Source organism: Girardinichthys multiradiatus, chromosome 14 (assembly GCF_021462225.1).
Source record: "Girardinichthys multiradiatus isolate DD_20200921_A chromosome 14, DD_fGirMul_XY1, whole genome shotgun sequence".
NCBI classification, from domain to species: Eukaryota; Metazoa; Chordata; class Actinopteri; order Cyprinodontiformes; family Goodeidae; genus Girardinichthys; species Girardinichthys multiradiatus.
In genome coordinates, this window is record NC_061807.1 from 15,678,823 (window position 1) to 15,701,063 (window position 22,241).

Here is a 22,241-nt window from a genome sequence, read left to right on the forward strand (position 1 = left end):
ATGAGCTACTCTGAGAATCAAACATATTGTTAATGTAATGATGTTTGGTTTGTGTTTATAAATCCCCGGTTCCAGGAAATGCTTTACCTCTGCAACATATCTGCGTGTAAGTCTGTTCCTTTTACCTTAACCAGTCCAACCACTTTTACCTGGTAAAGTGAAAGACAGGTGACGGGGTGTGACTTCAGGAGGGAGAATTACAACCCGTACAGGTAAGAACGAACAGCCACATTGAGAGCGTGAGAGAGCAGAGCAGGACTCAAGCATCTCTGGACGGTTTTGGACTTACAGCCTCTACTCTGTTAAGGTATCAGCTTGTTTTTCTAACGTAGCACAAATTAACCTTTTTAGACTGCGTTGAATTTGTCAGGTAAAGTAATGGATCACATAATGTTGAGCTGCATCGCACTGTACTATTTGGCAGGATTTGGAAATCTTATAATGTCGTTTTTGTACAATTAACTACAGAAAATTTTCAATGATCATAAAAATTAAGAAATCTTGAGCCATCCTCCCCCAATTTGTTTCTGAAAAATGTATTTCCTTTTGTATTTTAAAAGTTTAACTTTTTGTAATTTAAATGAGCTTTTTTTTGTTTTTTATTTTTACTTATAAAGTTTATTAATATAGTTCCACTCTATTAACACAACTGATATAAAAATACATTCATCCCTCTGTCTATCAACCTCATTAATGATTTAATAAAGATGACTGACTGACTGACTGTTTTATACATTTTTATGAGTTAGCTTTTATTTTTTTCTTTATGCTACTTATGCGTTCAATGTTTTGTGGATTTTGTGTTCTGACTGTTGTAGCAACTTTCTTCCATCCAAAACGAATTTCTCCTAAGGGAGACAAAGAAATCGTCAGCGTCACAATTTCCTGACCTTTTTCTAAGTAGTTTTAGCGGCACTGAGAAAGGATTTAAAGTTAAATGAAGAAAGTAAACATGAGAAATGAGCTTGGGATTTGTTGTCTCATTTTGTTTTTCTCTGGTTTCTTTTTAATTCCAGGAGATTTGCTTAAAACTTGCTTGGGTTATTGTTATTATTTACCCCAAAATGGGATTTATGTGATACAGTATTAGTTATACTTAACCAGTGTCCTTCATTTGAAACTATTTTAGTTTTTTCTGTCTATTTGTTGGGTTTGGTACCTGCAAAAACATTTTTTTTTGTTTCTCTATCAAAAGAGCTGAAGTCCCTAAACCTTTAAGAATTTCATATTATAAAACAAAGTTACTAAAATGTAACCAAATACAAACTGAGAAACATTTCGAAACAGTAGAGCAATGTCAAAACTGCAGATTTTTGGGGAGTTCTCTGTCTGCAGGGGTCAGCATCTGTCAAAAACGTTGAGCCAGAGTCAGGATCATGGGTGGCCAAGGTTCACTGATACCTGTTGGGAGCGAAGGCCAGTCAATGCTGTCCCGTCTAACAGATGAAAGCTAATGTTGCTGAAATTGCTAAGGAGGTTTATGGTGGTCCTGATAAAAACATGTCAGAACAATTAGTTTAATAGCTGTAGACCAGTCAAGGTGCTGATGCAGATCCAGCATTACATTAGCCTCTGACCTTATGAATCACATTTTCTTCCACATCATGGTGATGATGTCGCTTACATTGGAAGAACATGGCAATAAGATGGACCATGGGAAGAAGCCAAGCCAGTGAAGGCAGTGTAATGATTCTGCCATCAATGTGGACTGTATCTTCACATGTGCCACCTACCAAATCATTCTTGCAGATAATGTACACCCTTTCATGGAAGAAATACTCCATCAAGGCTATAGTCACAAAGCAAATATTCAGCAATGGTTTGATGAGCAGAATGACAAGTTTGCATTCAAATCCCTCAGATTTGGATGCAAAGTTGAGCATCTTTGGGACGAGCTGGATATACAAATCCAACCTATGGAGGCTCTACCTCACAGCTTACTTAAAGTACCTGCTGGAAACATCCCAGAGCCAGATACCATCGTACACATTCAGGGGCGCAGTGGAGCCCATGCCTTGAGAGGTCAGGACTGTTTTGACAGCATAAGAGGAGGACCAACACATTATCAGGCAAGTGGTCATAATGTTATGCCTGATGCCTTGAAAATACCTTTGAGACCTTTCAGTCAGTAAGGTGAAGCTGTTCATTCGGGTCTCCCCCGCCACTACCTTTTAACTGTGTTATTTGAGGCCAGATTCACACCTAATCTACCGTTCACCATCGGAGCAAAGCAAAAGTATCTCGCCTCACCTCAGATCTCAACCTCAGATCTAAAAGTTAAAAATGGCCTCACAGACCAAAGAAGGTGTCTTCTTGTTATTTTGGATGCTCTCCGTGAAGGTTAGCGAGTCCACCAGATCTGATGGGCTTGTCCAATTATTTTACAGAGCGTTGGAGACACAGAAGGGTGTTGTCTTTGCTATTATCATTCTTAACTCAATTATGAAAGTCTGAGAAGCACAAACAAAACTGAGATTTGGCACCGATTAATCTGTAACTCTGAACAGAGCTCAGTGTCAGTCACGTATGTAGGGTAAAGGTCATTCAGGACTTTAAAGTTAACACTAAGATGTTTTTACAGAACCAGCGAAAGTAAAAGATTCAACAGGAGTTTGTTTTATTTTGTTCAGTCCTTAAGTCACACAAACAGTGGTTGTACATTTTGTCCCATAACAGCAAATCCGTATGAGCAGTCATATCTAGCATACTTATAAATAGTTAGAAAACACTAATAATGTTGTGCTTTATGAAACTATTATTAGCAGTATTCATATTGTACTTTATAAAATTACCTTTACATAACTATGTGTGTCAACGTGCTGTACGTGAAAACGCAGGAGACAGAATCTCGCCTCACTTCATTCCTGAAGGTCTTTGATCATCCTTATCTGAATCTGTTTTTATCAACAACGGGAGATAAGTGTGTAGAACAGGACTGCAGTATGCCGTACTTTATGCTAGTTGTTTTAAAGATTTGTTTTGCAGGACTAGTGGCCTGTATTTTGTCATTTTTTGAAAGTAGGCAGACAGAAAACGGGGTGAGGAGAGGGCGAAGACATGCGGTAGAGGTCACTGTGGCCGGGACTCGAACCAGAGGACAGCTGCGTCGAGGGTTGAAGCCTCTCTATACATGGGTCTCGCGCTCTATAAACTCTATAAGCTATTTTGATTTTATTTATTAACCCTTTATTTTTCTTGTTCGTATGTTTGTCCCCGTCCAACATATTGTTTCGTTTTATAATGCTGCCATTTTTACAGGGTTGGCAGCACTGCAGAAGTGTGAGTTGAATAGCATGAATTCATAACCCTATTCTGGATTAATCTTTGCCTACTTATTAATAAACCCATTTCGTATCCTTACATGTTACCATTGTGTATCAGGTTATTGACCTTGTTAGTTGAGTATTTTAATGAATCATGGTCATGCAGTGCCTTGCATAAGTATTAATCCTCCTCAGACCTGTCTTACATTTTGTTGCATAACAACCACAAACATCAACGTTTTTTATTTTGAGTTGATAGACCAACACAATGTAGTGCATCACTATGAATGTTTTACAAAAAGAAATTAAACCACCTGAATATTCTGTAAAACCATCTTTCATTATAAGAACTGCTGCAAGTATTTAGCGGTTTGTCTCCACCAGCTCTGCTCATCCGGGGACTGAAAGTTTTCTTCTTTATAAAATAGTTCAAGCTCAGTCAGATTGAACTGAGAAGGGCTGTAAACAGCAGTTTTCAAGCATTGCTACAGATTCTAATTAGATTTAAATCTGGGTCATTACTTAGCTTTTAAAGATTTTTTGTGGCACTAGTGGCCTGTATTGAAAATAATCATACAGAAAAAGGCCGGGGAGAGAAGGGAGAAAGACATCTCTGTATATGGGATGCCTACTGTTTTCACACATGAAATGCTCCCTTGTAGTTTTCATTGCATGTTTAGGGTCAGTGTCCTACTGGAAGGTGAACCTTCATCCCAGTCTTAAATCTTCTGCAGCCTCCAACAAGTTTTCTTTCAGGATCAGTATACAGGTCCTTCTCAAAATATTAGCATATTGTGATAAGGTTCATTATTTTCCATAATGTCATGATGAAAATTTAACATTCATATATTTTAGATTCATTGCACACTAACTGAAATATTTCAGGTCTTTTATTGTCTTAATACGGATGATTTTGGCATACAGCTCATGAAAACCCAAAATTCCTATCTCACAAAATTAGCATATCATTAAAAGGGTCTCTAAACGAGCTATGAACCTAATCATCTGAATCAACGAGTTAACTCTAAACACCTGCAAAAGATTCCTGAGGCCTTTAAAACTCCCAGCCTGGTTCATCACTCAAAACCCCAATCATGGGTAAGACTGCCGACCTGACTGCTGTCCAGAAGGCCACTATTGACACCCTCAAGCAAGAGGGTAAGACACAGAAAGACATTTCTGAACGAATAGGCTGTTCCCAGAGTGCTGTATCAAGGCACCTCAGTGGGAAGTCTGTGGGAAGGAAAAAGTGTGGCAGAAAACGCTGCACAACGAGAAGAGGTGACCAGACCCTGAGGAAGATTGTGGAGAAGGGCCGATTCCAGACCTTGGGGGACCTGCGGAAGCAGTGGACTGAGTGTGGAGTAGAAACATCCAGAGCCACCATGCACAGGCGTGTGCAGGAAATGGGCTACAGGTGCCGCATTCCCCAGGTCAAGCCACTTTTGAACCAGAAACAGCGGCAGAAGCGCCTGACCTGGGCTACAGAGAAGCAGCACTGGACTGTTGCTCAGTGGTCCAAAGTACTTTTTTCGGATGAAAGCAAATTCTGCATGTCATTCGGAAATCAAGGTGCCAGAGTCTGGAGGAAGACTGGGGAGAAGGAAATGCCAAAATGCCAGAAGTCCAGTGTCATGTACCCACAGTCAGTGATGGTCTGGGTTGCCGTGTCAGCTGCTGGTGTTGGTCCACTGTGTTTTATCAAGGGCAGGGTCAATGCAGCTAGCTATCAGGAGATTTTGGAGCACTTCATGCTTCCATCTGCTGAAAAGCTTTATGGAGATGAAGATTTCATTTTTCAGCACGACCTGGCACCTGCTCACAGTGCCAAAACCACTGGTAAATGGTTTACTGACCATGGTATCACTGTGCTCAATTGGCCTGCCAACTCTCCTGACCTGAACCCCATAGAGAATCTGTGGGATATTGTGAAGAGAACGTTGAGAGACTCAAGACCCAACACTCTGGATGAGCTAAAGGCCGCTATCGAAGCATCCTGGGCCTCCATAAGACCTCAGCAGTGCCACAGGCTGATTGCCTCCATGCCACGCCGCATTGAAGCAGTCATTTCTGCAAAAGGATTCCCGACCAAGTATTGAGTGCATAACTGTACATGATTATTTAAAGGTTGACGTTTTTTGTATTAAAAACACTTTTCTTTTATTGGTCGGATGAAATATGCTAATTTTGTGAAATAGGAATTTTGGGTTTTCATGAGCTGTATGCCAAAATCATCCGTATTAAGACAATAAAAGACCTGAAATATTTCAGTTAGTGTGCAATGAATCTAAAATATATGAATGTTAAATTTTCATCATGACATTATGAAAAATAATGAACTTTATCACAATATGCTAATATTTTGAGAAGGACCAGTACTTCATCCCAGAAAAAGTTCAAGGGGTTAGAATAATTGTGCAAGGCACTTTAAAAAATGATTTTACCAGCTGACCAAAACTGAAAAAGTACGAAATGGTAAAGTTGCAAAAGTTGCACCATTAACAGCCCGAATAGAAATTACACTGTAGTCTAAATGGTCAGAAACCTCGACTGTAGGGTTTTTACACAAAATTAATGCCAGTCTAGATGTTCTATACTTTTGAATCACGCCCTTTACCTTTATTTGTCTCATACTAATACCCCAAACTGTTGAAAGAAATTCAACTTATCCCATGAAACTGTGCATGTGGTAAATCAAAATCTCTGTAAAAACTACAAGAGAAATTGGAGCTCTTTATTTTTCACACGTTACAGCAATTCCCCAGAATTATAGAAGGATTTATGTAACCAACAACAAAGATAGATCCTCCTGGATACTCTATTTTCCAGGGAGATATTGTCTGATTTATGCTTGTCCTTCAGTCTCATTTCAGGATGTCTTCACATGGCAGTTTGTTGAATGAAGACCAGTTCACGTGCTCTATATGCCTGGACGTGTTCACCAATCCTTCATCCACACCATGTGGCCACAGCTTCTGCATGTCCTGCATCACCAGATACTGGGATGGATCTGAGGTAATTGTTGAAGCTTACTACAACTGATTTTGTGCCTTAAATATTCCTGTCAAACACAGAGCTATGCAACATTTTCCTTTCTAGTGCTCCACACTGTTTTAAAGTGACGTTTCTCCCACTGATTTCGATCATATGTACCATCATATTATTATATTATTCTGCAGAGGGCAAAAAGAAAAAAGAGGTTGTTGAATTTTTGTTTTATTTAACATGTCAAGAGATTTTAAACCTATGGTACAGATTTGCAATAATATATTTGTCTATGCACAGTAACATTCATGCACCTAAATAAGAAAAAAAGAGTGTTTATACAACTTTGGGCAATTTGTTCGCATTATTTGGAGACATAGCCAATAATGGGCCCAATAATAATTTTGCTCTAGTGGGATGGAGACTAAGCCTTGGCTCATGATAAACTTCTTATGTGGAACCAGCTTTGGTGGACTAAATACAACTCATATGAGGAAAATCAAATGGGTATCCCACGTAGGTCTGAGCTGGATATTAATTGGAAATTATGAAAATTAGGTCAAACTGTGCAACACATCAAAGGCCCAAACTGTTAAGTCAAAAAATAATCCTCCTCCATCCAGGTTTGAAGGATCTTTTAATTTCATCATGTTGCTTCTGGCTAAAACTGATATTCTGAAAAATAAACTGTGGAGGAAGCTATAGATCAGGGTGATGGCATGGAGGCATTCCAACCTCAAAGACATGGAGTTCATTACTGAAGATAAATCTTTAAAATACCGTGGAAACATTCAAAAAGGTGGTCAGCATTTATTGACTGCGGTAAAGATTTGTCCACTGATTTTTACGAAGGATATAAGTAGTTCTCCACATGCTATTTTTATTATGTTCACTTCTCTCTATGCTTGTAGTCTATTTCTACTCTGTTACCCTGACAGACGCTGCTGTTGGTCTTCCTTCCAAGTAGCTTATTGTTAACTTTGATAATAACGACAATATCATCATTTTGTAAGTCACTTTCGATTGAACCGGCTGTAAAATGCATGAACATAGAATACAAATGTAAAAAAAAAAGTATTCTCCTTTTACATAGTTTCCTTATCTTTTGAGAGATGCCCAACTTATAAAAAAAACTAAACATATTGGTTGAATGAAAATAATTTAAATCTTATTCTGCTAGTAGTATAAACAGTTTTAGTTTAATGGTTTAATCTCATTTTGGAATAAAAGTAAAACCATGCCTAACTTTCCAACTGTGATTTGTGGGGTGTTGTTAAAAAATGGAGGGTGTTGTCTTTGCTATTATCATTCTTAACTCAATTATGAAAGTCTGAGAAGCACAAACAAAACTGAGATTTGGCACCGATTAGTCTGTAACTGTGAACAGAGCTCAGTGTCAGTCACGTATGTAGGGTAAAGGTCATTCAGGACTTTAAGGTTAACCCTAAGATGTTTTTACAGAACCAGCGAAAGTAAAAGATTCAACAGGAGTTTGTTTTATTTTGTTCAGTCCTTAAGTCACACAAACAGTGATTGTACATTTTGTCCCATAACAGCAAATCCGTATGAGCAGTCATATCTAGCATACTTATAAATAGTTAGAAAACACTAATAATTTTGTGCTTTATGAAACAATTATTAGCAGTATTCATATTGTATTTTATAAAATTACCTTTACATAACTATGTGTGTCAACGTGCTGTACGTGAAAACGCAGGAGACAGAATCTCGCCTCACTTCATTCCTGAAGGTCTTTGATCATCCTTATCTGAATCTGTTTTTATCAACAACGGGAGATAAGAGTGTAGAACAGGACTGCAGTATGCCGTCCTTTATGCTAGTTGTTTTAAAGATTTGTTTTGGAGGACTAGTGGCCTGTATTTTGTCATTGGAGGAAGCTATAGATCAGGGTGATGGCATGGAGGCATTCCAACCTCAAAGACATGGAGTTCATTACTGTATATAAATCTTTAAAATACCATGGAAACATTCAAAAAGGTGGTCAGCATTTATTGACTGCGGCAAACCATGCCTAACTTTCCAACTGTGATTTGTGGTGTGTTGTTAAAAAAATGGAGGTCTTTTAATAAATTCAGGTGCATGGGTATTACCAAACTAAAGAACCTATATTGCAAATCAAATTGACTTTTGGAACCTCAATTTTAGTGTGGCCCCTTTGCAAATGTGGCCTTAGTGAGGCTAGAATAGGAGAAAAAGCTACTCTATTTTGCCTGTATGTGTTTTGCTGCGTATTTGTGGAAAGCTTTACTGGATATTAAATATTTAGGCAGGCTGCTCTGTTAATCTGTTAGTGATTTTTCTCTCTTTCCTGTGACAGTTTACTTAGCATGCTAATGATGCTATCTTGCTAACTGTTAGCAGAGTTAAAGTAAAAAACTTCTTATGTACAAAGTTAGACTGTTCTGTCCTATAAAACAACTTTAAATTCTAAATATTTTGAATAATTGTATCCATAGTGTGATCTTCCTAGCATAACTACCATATTTTTAAACCTAGCAAAGATAATTGCTTTTTTAAAAATAAATACACAGGATGCATTGTTTGCTGTTTAGAGGAAAGAAATTTAAGTAAAGCTCTTCAAGCTGAATTGAATTCATATTTTCTGGGTTGATTTACCTGGTTTTATTTTACAGAGACTGTACATAGTAGATACATAGTAGCTATATATCTTCTGACATGGTCATTCTTCTACCTTAATTGCTTTTTCATTTGTCTGTTGCCATTTCTGATTTTATCTCTTTTTCCTGGACATCCCTTCATCCATCCCACCATCCTCTTCCAGATTTACCGGTGTCCTTTGTGTAAGAAGACCTTCCAGAAGCGACCAGACCTCCAGATCAACAGGACGCTGCGAGAGATAACTGATCAGTTCAAATCTATGAGAGGTGGAGGGTCAGTGAAGAAGAAGAAGGGAAGAAAGGGAGTACACAAACATCACAACGTCATTGATGAACTAAAAATGAAGATGCCAAATCCTTTCCAGAAGGAAATTGTAAATCTGACCGGCACAACTCAATCCCAGGGTAAGTGAGCCAAAGGATTTTGATCGATCTGTAAAACTAGTAGAAATTGCAAAGGATATTATACCTATGGATATAAACATAATACATAAGAATGAAGTGCAGTGACTGAGGAGCTGGTGTGAAATTATCCATTTTCCTGGTGTTGATCAGGACCCTAGCAGCAGTATTTTGGATGAGCTGCAGCTGCCTGATTGAGACCAGTGAAGACACCATTACAATAATCTAACCTACTAGAAAATATGAGCCACGCTTCTGTGTCCTGTTTTGATAGGAAACCCTTTGTTAGAGCAATATTTTTTTAAGATAATAGGAATCTGACATTATGTGGTTGTTAACATTTAGGTCTGAGTCCAAAAAGACGCGAAGGATTCTTGCATGCATTGTGGTCTTTAGCCCTATTGAATGAAGTTGGATGCTGATCTCTATCCTTACAGTTTTGGCAACAAACACAATGGTCTCTGTCTCTTCTGTGTTAAGCTACTGGAAATCCAGACCCATCCAATCATGGTTTTATGGACCTTTGTAAAGTTAGTCTTCTGAAGACGTAGAAGTTAGATTACATGTGAAAGCATCGGAGTCACATGCCAGAATCCAAACACCAATTTAAGAGGAAAATTTTATTTTTATATATTATTTTTGTGTTGGTCTTAAATTAAGATCTTAATGATCTTTAAACATCTGAGACTTACAGAAACCATGGTCATGAGTTTAAGAATGTTTCCTACTGACAAAAGGCTTTTGTTGGCACCACTCAAACCGATTTACTCTTTCAATTCATTCCCCATTTTGTACCTGTTGTGCAATTTCATCCTCTTCCTTCCTCAAAATGCCACATTTGCTGCCTTTTCCTCCCTAACCTTCCTCCTTATTGGCAAGTAGAGTTGGGTCATTTTTCAGGCTTGTCATGAAAGAGCCGATGCAACGAGGTGGTGGAAATTCAATATACACTCTGACAAACTTGACATGAACACACAACTGAACAAAGGATCGGAATCACAGCAAATGAAATCCTGGCACTGAAAGAGCTAGGAGCAGATGTACTAGGAGAGCAGGGAGTAGATCATCACAAAAAAAAAAACAAGAGAACAGCAACATGATTTTTTTATCCTTTATACAATGTGCTCATTGTTCTGGTTGTTTCCATCTCTCTGGAGAATGCCGCCATCCAATGTGTCACCACAGCTCCGAGGGTTGCCAAGTTTAATATCAGGTCATTTCACATTCTGCAGAAGATGTATGACTCTCCTATCAGGGATATGTAATCCAGTGATGATGGAGTTCTGTAGGAATGTTCAAAAGATGAAAACATTTATTGGCAGATTTGTTACCCTTCAATAACAAAATGATGTGAATAATGCATATTAAAGTGGAGGAGTGATGGGCATCTAACATCTTTCTTGTCTTTTTTGTGGTAGCCCGTTCCTTGCCAGCTGTATCCATGTCACCTTTGCTTCCACCGGTCATAACCCCCATGGCTTTATCTGTACCAAACCACCAGGGATCTTCCAGTTACAGCAACAGCCCTGAGCACCATCATCATGACCATTCTCATCATCATTCCTCTCATATGATATCCCGCTCCAACAGCCGCAGAAGGTTTACCCTCAGCGGGGCGGCTAGCAGCAAGAATATGCCCATTTGTGAAATCCATAATAGAGGAATATTGGTAAAAAATACAACTAACTTTGCATTTTATTCACCCATGCTCTGTGTTGTATTAGTCATTATTGTAGAAAATAAAGGAGAAACATGTACAGTGTTTTAAATACTAGTCGATTCCTTACAGATTTCTTCTGTTTTTGCTTTTCTGTGGCATTTAAATGTTTCAAATCATGTAACAAGTTTCAATATCTGACATAAATAACCTGACTAAATGGAGAATGATGTTTTCAAATGATGATGTCATTTATCAAGGTAAAACAAGCTATAAAACCAATCTGACCCTATGTGAAAAAGTTATTGTCCTCTCAACATCATAACTGGTTGTGCCACCCTTGGCTGCAGCAGCTGCCATCAAGCATTTATAACTGGGAGTGAGTTTTTTACATTTCTGAGGGGGAACTTTGGCCCAATTATCTCAGGATTGTTTTAATTCTGCCACATTGGAAGGTTTTTGACCATAAACGGTCTATTCAGATAATCTTAATCGGATTTAATTCTAAACTTTGACTAGGCCACTTTAAGTTTTATTTTTTAGTGATGGATCACTGTCTTGCTGCATATGGACTGCTGTAAAGATGACCAAACTGAAGGCAGGACATTCCTCTCAGGATTTTCTGATAGAGATCCTAATTCATGGTTCCATTAATTGCAGAAGGTTGCCCAGGTCTTGAAGAAGTAAAGCAGACCTGATCTTTAATTGTTAGTATTATTTTCTTTTTCTAAAATGCGGTGTTAATTTTAAGGCAGATTAACACCTTCCAAAAAGATCCAGTTTTGTTTCGATGTCCACAGAACATTTTCCCAGAGGTCTTGGGGATCATCAAGATGTTTATTGGCAAATCTGAGAAAGTTATTTGTGTTCTTTTTGACCACGAGTGGTTTTTACCTTTGAACTCTTGGATGGAGGCCCAGCTATTCTTTTTTATTGTTAAATATTGAACACTGACTTTGCTTTAGGTGTTGTTCTGGGTTCTTTTGTTGTTGATGCATTGGTGAAGTAATTTTGGTTGGCCAGCCTCTCCTGGGAAGGTTCACCACCGTTCCATGTTTCTGTTTGTGGATTAGGGTTCTCTCAGAGATGTCAATGCTCTTGTTTTTCATCTGTTCTTGAACTTTTTTCGATGAAGAGGGCTTGATGCAATTAACATAACTGATGGACTGACATGTTTTTATCCCTTAAAAAGTCCATCATGGGTTCAGCCCAAACTAGAAAATAGAGATGATGTGTATGAACTAAAAGAATCCAGATGTTGGACAGAACCTTTTGCAATACTATACGGATTGGTGTGGCTCTTTGTAGGATGTTTGTCCAAGCAAGAAGCAGGGAGATATGATGTTCTGTGATAACATCCTTATTCTCAGGATGACCTAGACATATGTCTTTGTCAGAAATGTTTCTTTAGTGTCAACAAGAACTAGAGGTAGAAGGTTTATGGATTGTTTAGTTTTAAAAAGGGGCTGAGTTTGTGGTTCTTGAGCAATCCGGACCAGTGCACTGATCCATACCATGTGACTAGGGCTTGGGTTGAAATAAAACCCTTTTCTGTTCAACTAAGTCTTCCCTGAAGCATACTCACTTCGTAGGCGACCAACCCAACATACATGACAAGATCAATAAGCCTACTTCATGCTGTCAGACATGTTCTATTTGAGGGTTTTTGTGATTCTGCAGGTCTTGTAGTAATCGGGTCTGGAAGTGACAAGCAAATATGAACCAAAAAAACATTTTTATTACACGATCAAGTTTAACAAAAAGAAATAAAAAACAATTAAACACAAGAAATTTGTAAGGGAGCAAATACATTTTAACAACATTGTAACGCTTTCCTCTCTCTGCTTTCAGCTCTATTGTAAATCTGACCAAGTGTGCATCTGTCCTGAATGTGAGATTGAAGACCATAATGATCATGACACCGTTACAGTGGAGACCGAGTGGATGGAAACTAAGGTAAGAAAATTAGCAGGTTCTACTAATGCTTGGAATAACTGATTTAAACTCATGGGTTTAAATAAGATTGTAATTAATGTACATTTGGTTAAGATTTGGTTTCTGCTACCTGTATACATTTTTATAATAGCAAAGTCACAAGGCGTAATGGGACACACCTCCAAAATCTGCTTATGTCATCCTTTGTCATCAGTTCCTTTTATGTAAACAGATGCAACAAGTTATTGGCAATATTACAAGTTGCCATGTAATGCTAACCTGCGTCCTGCAAATGTCCAGATATGAAACTATTAAAACTTGTTAGACCCTAAATGACCCTGATATGGAAAGTTATTTATCAAAACACACCAAGCTGGATAATACAATAGATTTTGTGACTCCAGCGTATTTTAAACTGAGAAAGTACATTAGTTTTGTCTCTTTACATTCAAAGTAGCAATTAAAAGGCCTCATTTAGTAGGGAAAATAGCTCCATCATTCCATCCCCGCTTTAGATGACTAAAGGAATTTGTAGTTACAAAAATGCTTTAGTGTGGCCATACTGCAGCTGCTGAGATACGTCTGTTTAAATAAAGCAACCAACCAACCAGCAGACCACCATACCACATATGAAGTCTGTAAAGGAAGACATTACCTTGAAAACAACTGAAATAAGAGTGTCGTAAAGTTAGTGGACGGTCCAGTGACTCCAGCTCATGTCTGGGTGTGTCTATAGGACTTGCTGAAGGACTCTAAGCAGGAGATCCATGAGATGATCAGCGAGAGGAGGAGAAAGATCGAGGAGATCAAGATGTCCGTGGTGGAACTGGAGGTAAAACAAGCTTACTCTAACTCAACCTGCACAAATTATTGTAAAAATAACATATTTTTAAATAATTTCAGCTTCTTTTACAGTTCATTCTGTCTGCTCTATAAGGGTTTATTTGAATTTTTTACATTACCTGTTTCTTTTTTCAAAAAACATTTTATCATCAGTTTTGTAAACATCTGTCATAACTTTGCCCCCCAAATAACCCAAAAAATGACTATTTACATTTCTTTTTTGTGTAGTTCCTCATAATTTGCCTCTTTCTTGTATTTGTTATTTAAATTTTATGAACTTGTAAAAACAATTAAAAGGATGTTTTTTTTCTGGGCATTTTTTGTCCTACTAATTTCTTTTCTTTGAGCTCTAAAAAGTTAAATTCTGATTTTTCAAAACCAAATTCATCCATGGGTCCTGTGTTTGCAAAAACACATAATCGGCGACCAATCTTTACTGTAATCTTTCCTTTTAAGTCTTCTTCCACTTTTTATATATTCAAGTGCAATTTGGTAAGGATTGATCTATAATGAGTATCATTGATGTTTCAGTCAAGCTATTTAGGGTTTAAAAAACTCACTGTGTTTATTTTAAATGGCCAACCTTTTCCTGGACTGTAAATGAGATCTATAATCTGTAAAAACACAAATAACATCCTCATAAATCCTTAATAACAACAATCTTTGTTTGGAGTTTGCACACCACAAAGATATTCTTGTGCAGCTATAAGAGTTGAGAACCACATGGTGACTGCATCCAGGATCTAAAACACCTTTAAAACCTCCTCAGATGGCGGTAGAGCGGGAGACGTCGGGCAGTGTGTGTCTCTTGACGATGCTGGCCTCTGCCATCGAACGCTACCAGGCGGAGCTGATAGAGGTGATGGACAACAGCCGCAGGGCCGCGGAGCAAAAGGCCAATGCCATGATTGGGCAGCTGGAGAAGGATATAGAAGAACTTGAGAAGAGAGAAATCGCCCTCGCTGAGCTCGCCCAGTCAGAGGACCATGTACACTGTGTCAAGGTTGGTCCGAGTTTAAGGTTAATTTCAGGAGAAACTTCTGGACATTTCTTTATGCATTTGTAAACATTCCCCAGACTTTCCCCGGCCTGTCCAGTCGTCCAGTCACCAAAGACTGGTCCAGAGTGTCACTGAATACTGACCTGGGAACAGCCGCCGTCTACAGATCTTTGGCAGCTACAGTGGAAAAGTTCCAGGAAGATCTGAAGAATGTTCTAGAAACTGGTTAGTCCAAATGCAAAACATCCTCAATTCCACCACAAAGAGACCAGACTGTCTGATGATTTCATGAATGTCTGTTGAAATATGAGCACAACCTTGTTTTAGAAGTTTGCCTCCCAGATATTAACCCAGTTTATACTATTAAAAGATCAGACCTTATCAAGATGTCGTGGCTGGACGCTTCAGTCATTAAGACTTAAACACTGCCCTCTAGTGGTGACGCCTTATTCACTTGTTTTTTTCTGATCAACTTTGAAGGCCTAACATTTTTTTCAAAGTTTAGATTTTTTAACATAAAATTGTTATTAATTTTTATGGCCTTTATTACAGAACAACACTCAATATATTCTTGTTGCACACAGATCAAATTGTGAAACTGTGTTATATTTAGTTGCTTCATTGTTTCCTGCATCTGATGCACTTTGTTGAATCTGTTCAGGTTTTCCCTCTCCAGTATTGGAGGCCAGTCCGGTACAAACAAAGCCCAGTAAGTTTTTACTCTAAATTTACAGTAATATTAAACAAATACAATAGTATGATTTTGTTCAATGCAGTAAATACTATTTGTACCACATGGATATATTATTTGTTTTTTTTCCGCAGGGGTAAAGAAGATGCAGGAATATGCACGTATGTTACATTTAATTCACAACAACTAACTGTTCTTGTTCGTTATGAGAAAAATAAACAATTGTTAAAAGTTTTTAGAACATCCCAGGATTTAGCAACATTTTAAGTCTTTCCCTCTGAAAAACTTTGTAAAGATATTTACCCAAGCCTAAATATTTTAGAACCACTAAGCATCATGACAAAGGTTGTCATCTGCTTAGTTAGGGATTTAATGCTTAAGTACTATGGATGTTTAGAACACGTTTTAAGCCAATGTGATGACAAGTAACTGCTTTGTCTGAGCTACAGTTATACAAATGAATACATCCACTTCCAAACTTTCTTCCAGAATTAAGAGAATTTGAGTGAGTTTATAGTTGGAAATAATCTGCAAGATATTAATAGCAAAATTTCGTGCATCAAAATAGACAGCTAGCAGACTAAATAACAGATTATTAATTTTTGTTTAATTTTTTTTCAACACAGTGGATGTTACTCTGGATTCCAATTCTGCCCATTCCAGACTGGTGCTGTCAGAAGACTTGAAAACTGTGAGCTACCTGTTCAGTGACTTCATCAGTAAGAAGAGTTTTCTTTTTAGCTTTGAGAGATTTTGGCTAATAAACTGTTTTTATGCAGGTGTGGTGCGGAGAACGACACCTCAATGTACGAGATACTCCAGAGAGGTTTGACAAAGTTGTCTGTGTCCTGGGAAGAGAAGCGATCTCTTCTGGAAAACATTACTGGGAGGTAAACGGCTCTTCAAATCCACTGTTTTGGCAGCCAAATAAAAAGTTACCATGTTGTATGAAATTGAGAAGCAACCAATACAATAAGGTTCATACACTCCAAAAGGTCACAGGCTGCATTTTTCAAAATTAAATGTTACTTCCAGGTTACTTTAAGAGACTTTACTGGTGACAGTTTGCACCTTACCTTCACAGAATAGACAGATTCATATTTTCAAGCAACATGATGTATGTTACTTTCTTTGAATTTACAGGGTTACTCTCGCAGAATTTAAAGGTTGCACACACACATACACTGATACCGAAAGGAAGATGACAGTTTTAGACAGTAGACTTTTAAATGCTGTGAAAGTAACCAGTAAGTTCTCAGTAAAGTAACCTTTAGGTTCCATGAACATAACATGTATGCTTTGTTAAAGTTACCAGAAGTAAACTGTAAGTTTTGGGTAAGTTCAAATAAAGTAACCTCACATGTTTCAGGAAAGCAAAGGTTTTATGAAAGCAACCTGTAGGCTTTAAATCTCGTGAAAGTAAGTGCCATAAAGTAACCTTTAGGTTCCTTAAAAGTAACCTGTAAGTTCTGTGAAATGTTACATTAGATTTTAATCATAACCGTATAAAGTTTGTGAATAGAAAATGAACTGTTAAGATAAATCGTTTATCTTGTCATTTGCAGCCTTTCAGAACTGTACTGTACTATTTGATGGTGAATATTTCGTACTTCCTGTGAACAGGTGGAGGTAAATGGAAAAACTGACTGGGATCTGGGGGTGGCCCGTCAGTCAGTCAACAGGAAAGGGAAGATTAATTACAACCCAAACAATGGTTTCTGGTTTCTCAGTTTAAGGGACAGGTGAGTTTAATTTGATAAGATCTTCTAAAAGAGGTAAATATTGTTAAGTTTGTATATCAGCATAGTAACAGAGAAAAAAAGTACATAACGTTTGACACTATTTACTAGTAATGTAGCCTCTGAAGGCAATTTGTTGAACTGGATTTCACAACCAAACCCTTCAGATTTTAAAAAGTGAAAAACATTTAAAGTAACATTTGTGGCCTTTCGTTGTCCTTAATTTACATCTGTTTGTCTCTGTTTTACTCTGCTTGTATGTTCAGTTATATTTAAAAAATTTGAATATTATTGAAGGGTTTATTTATTCCAGTAACTCAGTCCTCAAGTGAAAGCCATTTTATAAATTAAGCACAGGCAAATGTTTTTAAGCCTTTATATCTGTAAATTAGGATTATTTTCCACTTACAGTGAAAGGAAACATGACATTTAAGATTAGAATAGAACATGAGACCAATAGAAAACATTTCTAAAACGAAATGTGGCAAAAGTGTGTTTAATACCTGCTTAAACGTTATTTTTAAAAGGTTTCAATCGAGCCTCATCGAAACACTTATTTAAATTTTAGTGAATATGACTGCAACAATAATGCAGTTTCCAATAAAGCTGCTCTCAGTCAAATGTATGTTTTATTGTCAGCAAATAGAAACATGTCTGCAACGTTTTTAGTTGTATTTGTGCAAGGCATTGGGCATAGAAGAACTTGTCTTCGATGAAAACTCTTATCCACAGTAGCTTGAGTTTTTCCAAAAGGGCTTTGGGGTTTGTTTGTTTTTTTTAGCAATTTTTCATTCCTAAGTTCTTCATGAAATAAAACCCCCTCATTAAGTTCTAAATACTCAGAAAGCATGAAAGTTAAACATAAAAATGTGTCATTGTTAGTTTCCGGTAGGAACCAAGTGCAGAAAAAGAGGTAATGTGACAAAATGATGTAATGAAAAACAAGACAAACGTGGAAAAATAGCACAGGGAGAACCGGACATCAGGAAGCGTAACGGAGGAATCCAGCACGGAATAATGGGAACCAAGAAGCATAAATAGAAAAGACTGATATTGAAACCAGGTGAGTTTATTGAGAGGGATTTAGGACTGAGGATTAAAGACTAATTAACACACAGAACATAGAGGGAGCTGAACTAAAACACAAAAGAGGAAAGCCTGACATTAATCTGAGAGAATAAACCAAACACACTGAGGAAGAAACAAGCAATAAGTAAGAAACTAAACAAAAAGGAATTAACCCTATATGGTAGGACCCTAACAACAATAATTAGCGACACAGAGAAATAAACTGAATATGGTAAGACCTTACTGACAATAATAAACCCAGAAATGGATCATGACAGAGTAAACATTACCAGTGAGTTTGAGTCCTGTTATTTTTTCTACTGTAACTTACATTTTCTGCTGCTCCTCTCTGTCGGTTTGTGATTCGGCCACAAACATATTTTACATATTTTGTTTGCATCCAAGATTTTTTTTTCATTGTAGTTTAATTTTCACTATGCTTTGACTTTATCTGTTTAATAAATACAACAGTGGAATCCACGAGTAAAATCTTGCAGCGCGATGTTTTACTCACAGCTTGGCATGTGCGAAATTGAACTTTGCGTTGAAGTGTGTGGAAAACCACGCAAACCTTTGGACTGCCGTAAAAATGTGCGGCAGCCACGCAAACTTTTTCAGTCGACAATAATAAATTACAGAGGATTAAACCTCACCTAAATACACTGAAATGACTCTATTCAGGTTTAATCAATTGATGAAGCATCAAACCTGATGTTTTTTCATGGGTTTGAGCTTTTTATGGTTTCAACCTGATTTTGTGCATGAGGCCCCTGGACTTTTACGTGTTAAATATATAATTTAATCATGACTGAACAACATTTCAAGCAGACATGAGAGAACGCAATATTTCCTTATTTGTAATGGTTTTCTTTTCCTCCCTCAGACACAAATATGCCTTTCGCTCTGAGCCTTGCACAGACGTCATGATGAACCTCCGACCTCATAAGATTGGAATATTTGTGGACTATGAGAAAGGAGAGGTGAAAATAATACATAACCTTTTTTTTGTGAGAAGCTCATTAAGCCAGGGATGACTAATGGTCGGATATGTTCCCTTAATGTTAGGTTAGGTAACTGAACTGCATGTCCTTGCTCTTTTCATCTTCCTGCAGGTATCTTTTTACAACGTTGACGCCAAAGTCCACATCTGTACTTTCCACGACATCTTCACTGAAAACCTCTTCCCCTTCTTCAGCCCCTGCACCAATAAATCAGGAAAAAACGAAATGCCTCTGATCATCACTCGTGTAAACACGACGGAGTAAAAGCTGCGGTGCTTTCTTAAGTTTCTCAGATACTTCAGGATGAAACTGAAGATCAGGACTGTTCCAGGAGTTGCAGTCTCAGGATTTAACCTGATTAACAATCACTATTCTGCTTTCTTGTTGATGGGTCTAAAAATGACTAACAGTAACAGGATAACACAACCGTCTCCACCTTGAAAATAGCTATTTATACGTTTGGGTCACATTTTTATTAGATTTTTGTTACCTGATTGCCAGCGTTTACAATAACTTTGATTAGGAAAATGAGTTTGATGAGCATTTGCTGTAGTTTGACAAAATGACTGCCACGATGGCCTGAGAGGTACATTTCTCAGAAACTTCACCAGAATGTGAAAATGGACAATACTTTCTGGCTGAATTTGGTTTTCCTCTCTTGTACCATATTTACCCCTTCTGTTTCCTTCTTCTTTGATGTTTCCACTTTACTGCACACAAAATGTGCTTTATTCATGTAATATACCTTCAACTCTTTACAGTCGAGGTAAAAGCAGTTTGGATGCCGAGGGAACTTGAGTGCAGAACACTTTTAATGATGCTTTGTACAATACTTTTTGTTTAAATGTCATATTCTGTTACATTAAAAGTAAAGTTTTTGAAGTATGGTTCTGTTGAGATGTTATTAGCAATTAACATCTCACCTGCAGTTGATGACTCTCTTGGCATCTTTATTTTGTATAAAAGGAGATTAGTGAGAAAAGTGGATGTCTGCCATCCTGAAATTACTCCAGTCTAAAAACAATGTATACATCTTTATGTAAACGCTTTCTTACAAACTGTCAAACTAATATCAGTTTGCATCAGCTGGCCACTCAGGAAGCATTCCCTGTACATATGGGCCCAATATGTGCAGCAAATGGGTAAAATAATGGTGGTCCCAGGACTTGGCCTGCTTCAGAGGTTGATTAAAGAGCAGCTCTAATTTGTGACCCGATTGCATAAAACTGATAAGTTGACTTGTGAAGAGGCCTATTTACTTTTCATAACTTCTTTGTTCGACCCAATTTCAAAACATTTGTGCCTTTAATCTGCAATCACCAGGTAATAATTAGATTAAGATCATTAAGAAATGTGATATCTTCAGACCTGTTGAAACATTGCTCAATAGTTTCCACCCTTTTTATCTTGTTGTATTTGTTTTGTAGTTGTGTTCTGTTTTCTTGTGATTGAATCTTACTTCATGCGAGGCCACTAAGTTATTGCATTGACTTTGAAAAACAAGTCTGTGCACAAAATTCTCCTTTTCCCTTTCATGTTCTTAATGCAATCATGTTAATGCCACCGAGATAAGGCTTTTATAAGAGAGACCTGCAGCAGCAGTTACTAAGAACAATAAAGAAATACAATTTACATTGAAAACTGGTCATATTAAACACACAAATGGTGTAGACTTCAGTGATCTTAACAGAGCTTTCAGTTGAAGATCAGTTTATAGTTGATTATTGGAAGCTGAAAACCTGAATGTTTCTTGCCTTGTTCAGTTCGAACTTTGGGAACAACCTTTAAAACATCCATTTATTAGAAATTTTGAATTTTTCTTTGTTAAAAGACCAGACAGGTCAGATGGGGTGTTGCATAAAATGGTTTTGTTAACAAATAAATACCAACGACTGAGACGACGGGCGCACAGGGACATCCAGGTAACTTTAGCATAGATGAGTAAGGGGGCAGGGTCTTAGTGACCCATGGTACACACTATCGAGCATCCAGAGACAGTGAACAGAAGCATTCATATAAAGCACATTTCTATAGTTGTTGTTTCCAGCAATATTTGTTTATAATGTACTCGGGGTCACCATGGACCCAACACTTTCTTTTCAAAAATATGTTAAACTCACTGCTAATGTAATCAAGTTTAATTTACAGAACTTCAAACAAATCAGGCCATTTATGACAGTAAACTCAGCAAAAATGTTTTTACATTCAGTGATATTTTCACATATAGACGACTGTATCACATCCTGGTCACTTACTGGAGAAACAAACTGAGAGACTATAGAAACCCTTTGTCACATCATCACTGCCTTGCCCCCACTCTCTAAATATATTAAAGTCAAACCAGTGCCTCAGCACCAGAGCCTCCTCTGGAGGAGATGTTGAGATCCCAAACAGAAGAACAAAATTTGTACAAACGGTACTGTCAGTGAGAGGAGGTCAGTTTTGGAACACTCTGCCAACAAAAGAGAATGTCTGTCTTACCTAATTTTAAATAAAACAACTTAAAATGTTTCTTAAAGTAAATCAGTCCTGTTCTCATCTTTAACTATGACTGTATTTGTATAGGTTTTATATATTTATGCTTGATTTGTGTATTTGTCATATGAGTTGTGTCTGTCTTGGGACTATAGATGTAAATTAGCAGTTTTGCTGCAATCTAACACATTGACAATTTGTGTACAATTTGTGTGTGATTATTCATTAATGATCAAATAAATAAAAAAATCAGTCAGTCAGTCAGTTTCTACCGCTTATTCTATAGTGGGTCGCGGGGGAGCTGGTGCCTATCTCCAGCAGTCTATGGGCGAGAGGCAGGGTACACCCTGGACAGGTCGCCAGTCCATCGCAGGGCAACACGCAAACAACCACGCACACACTCATTCATACACCTAAGGGCAATTTAGAGAGACCAATTAACCTAACAGGCATGTCTTTGGACTGTGGGAGGAAGCCGGAGTACCCGGTGAGAACCCACGCATACACGGGGAGAACATGCAAACTCCATGCAGAAAGACCCCC

General features: G+C 37.6%; 1 protein-coding gene across 1 annotated transcript; it reads left to right on the plus strand.

Annotated features, from left to right (window-relative positions):
- Window positions 1-238: 238 nt before the first annotated feature.
- On the plus strand, window positions 239-21,958 carry LOC124880295 (E3 ubiquitin-protein ligase TRIM39). Its single transcript, XM_047385342.1, has 15 exons — window positions 239-307; window positions 6,126-6,278; window positions 9,052-9,292; window positions 10,708-10,958; window positions 12,798-12,902; window positions 13,618-13,713; window positions 14,494-14,727; window positions 14,802-14,949; window positions 15,386-15,433; window positions 15,550-15,576; window positions 16,042-16,106; window positions 16,195-16,305; window positions 17,039-17,157; window positions 19,106-19,202; window positions 19,335-21,958. Exons 2-15 carry the CDS (start codon window positions 6,138-6,140, stop codon window positions 19,485-19,487), a joined length of 1,836 nt encoding a protein of 611 aa, XP_047241298.1. The 5' UTR covers window positions 239-307; window positions 6,126-6,137; the 3' UTR covers window positions 19,488-21,958.
- Window positions 21,959-22,241: the final 283 nt, after the last annotated feature.

What these genes read in the sequence shown, in the direction of transcription:
- LOC124880295 (XM_047385342.1), top strand. Translation starts at nt 6,138, where the DNA reads ATGTCTTCACATGGCAGTTTGTTGAATGAAGACCAGTTCACGTGCTCT. An exon ending in CCGAGTGGATGGAAACTAAG is followed by an intron (nt 12,903 to 13,617) that starts GTAAGAAAATTA and finishes GTGTGTCTATAG; the next exon opens with GACTTGCTGAAGGACTCTAA. An exon ending in ACCATGTACACTGTGTCAAG is followed by an intron (nt 14,728 to 14,801) that starts GTTGGTCCGAGT and finishes AACATTCCCCAG; the next exon opens with ACTTTCCCCGGCCTGTCCAG.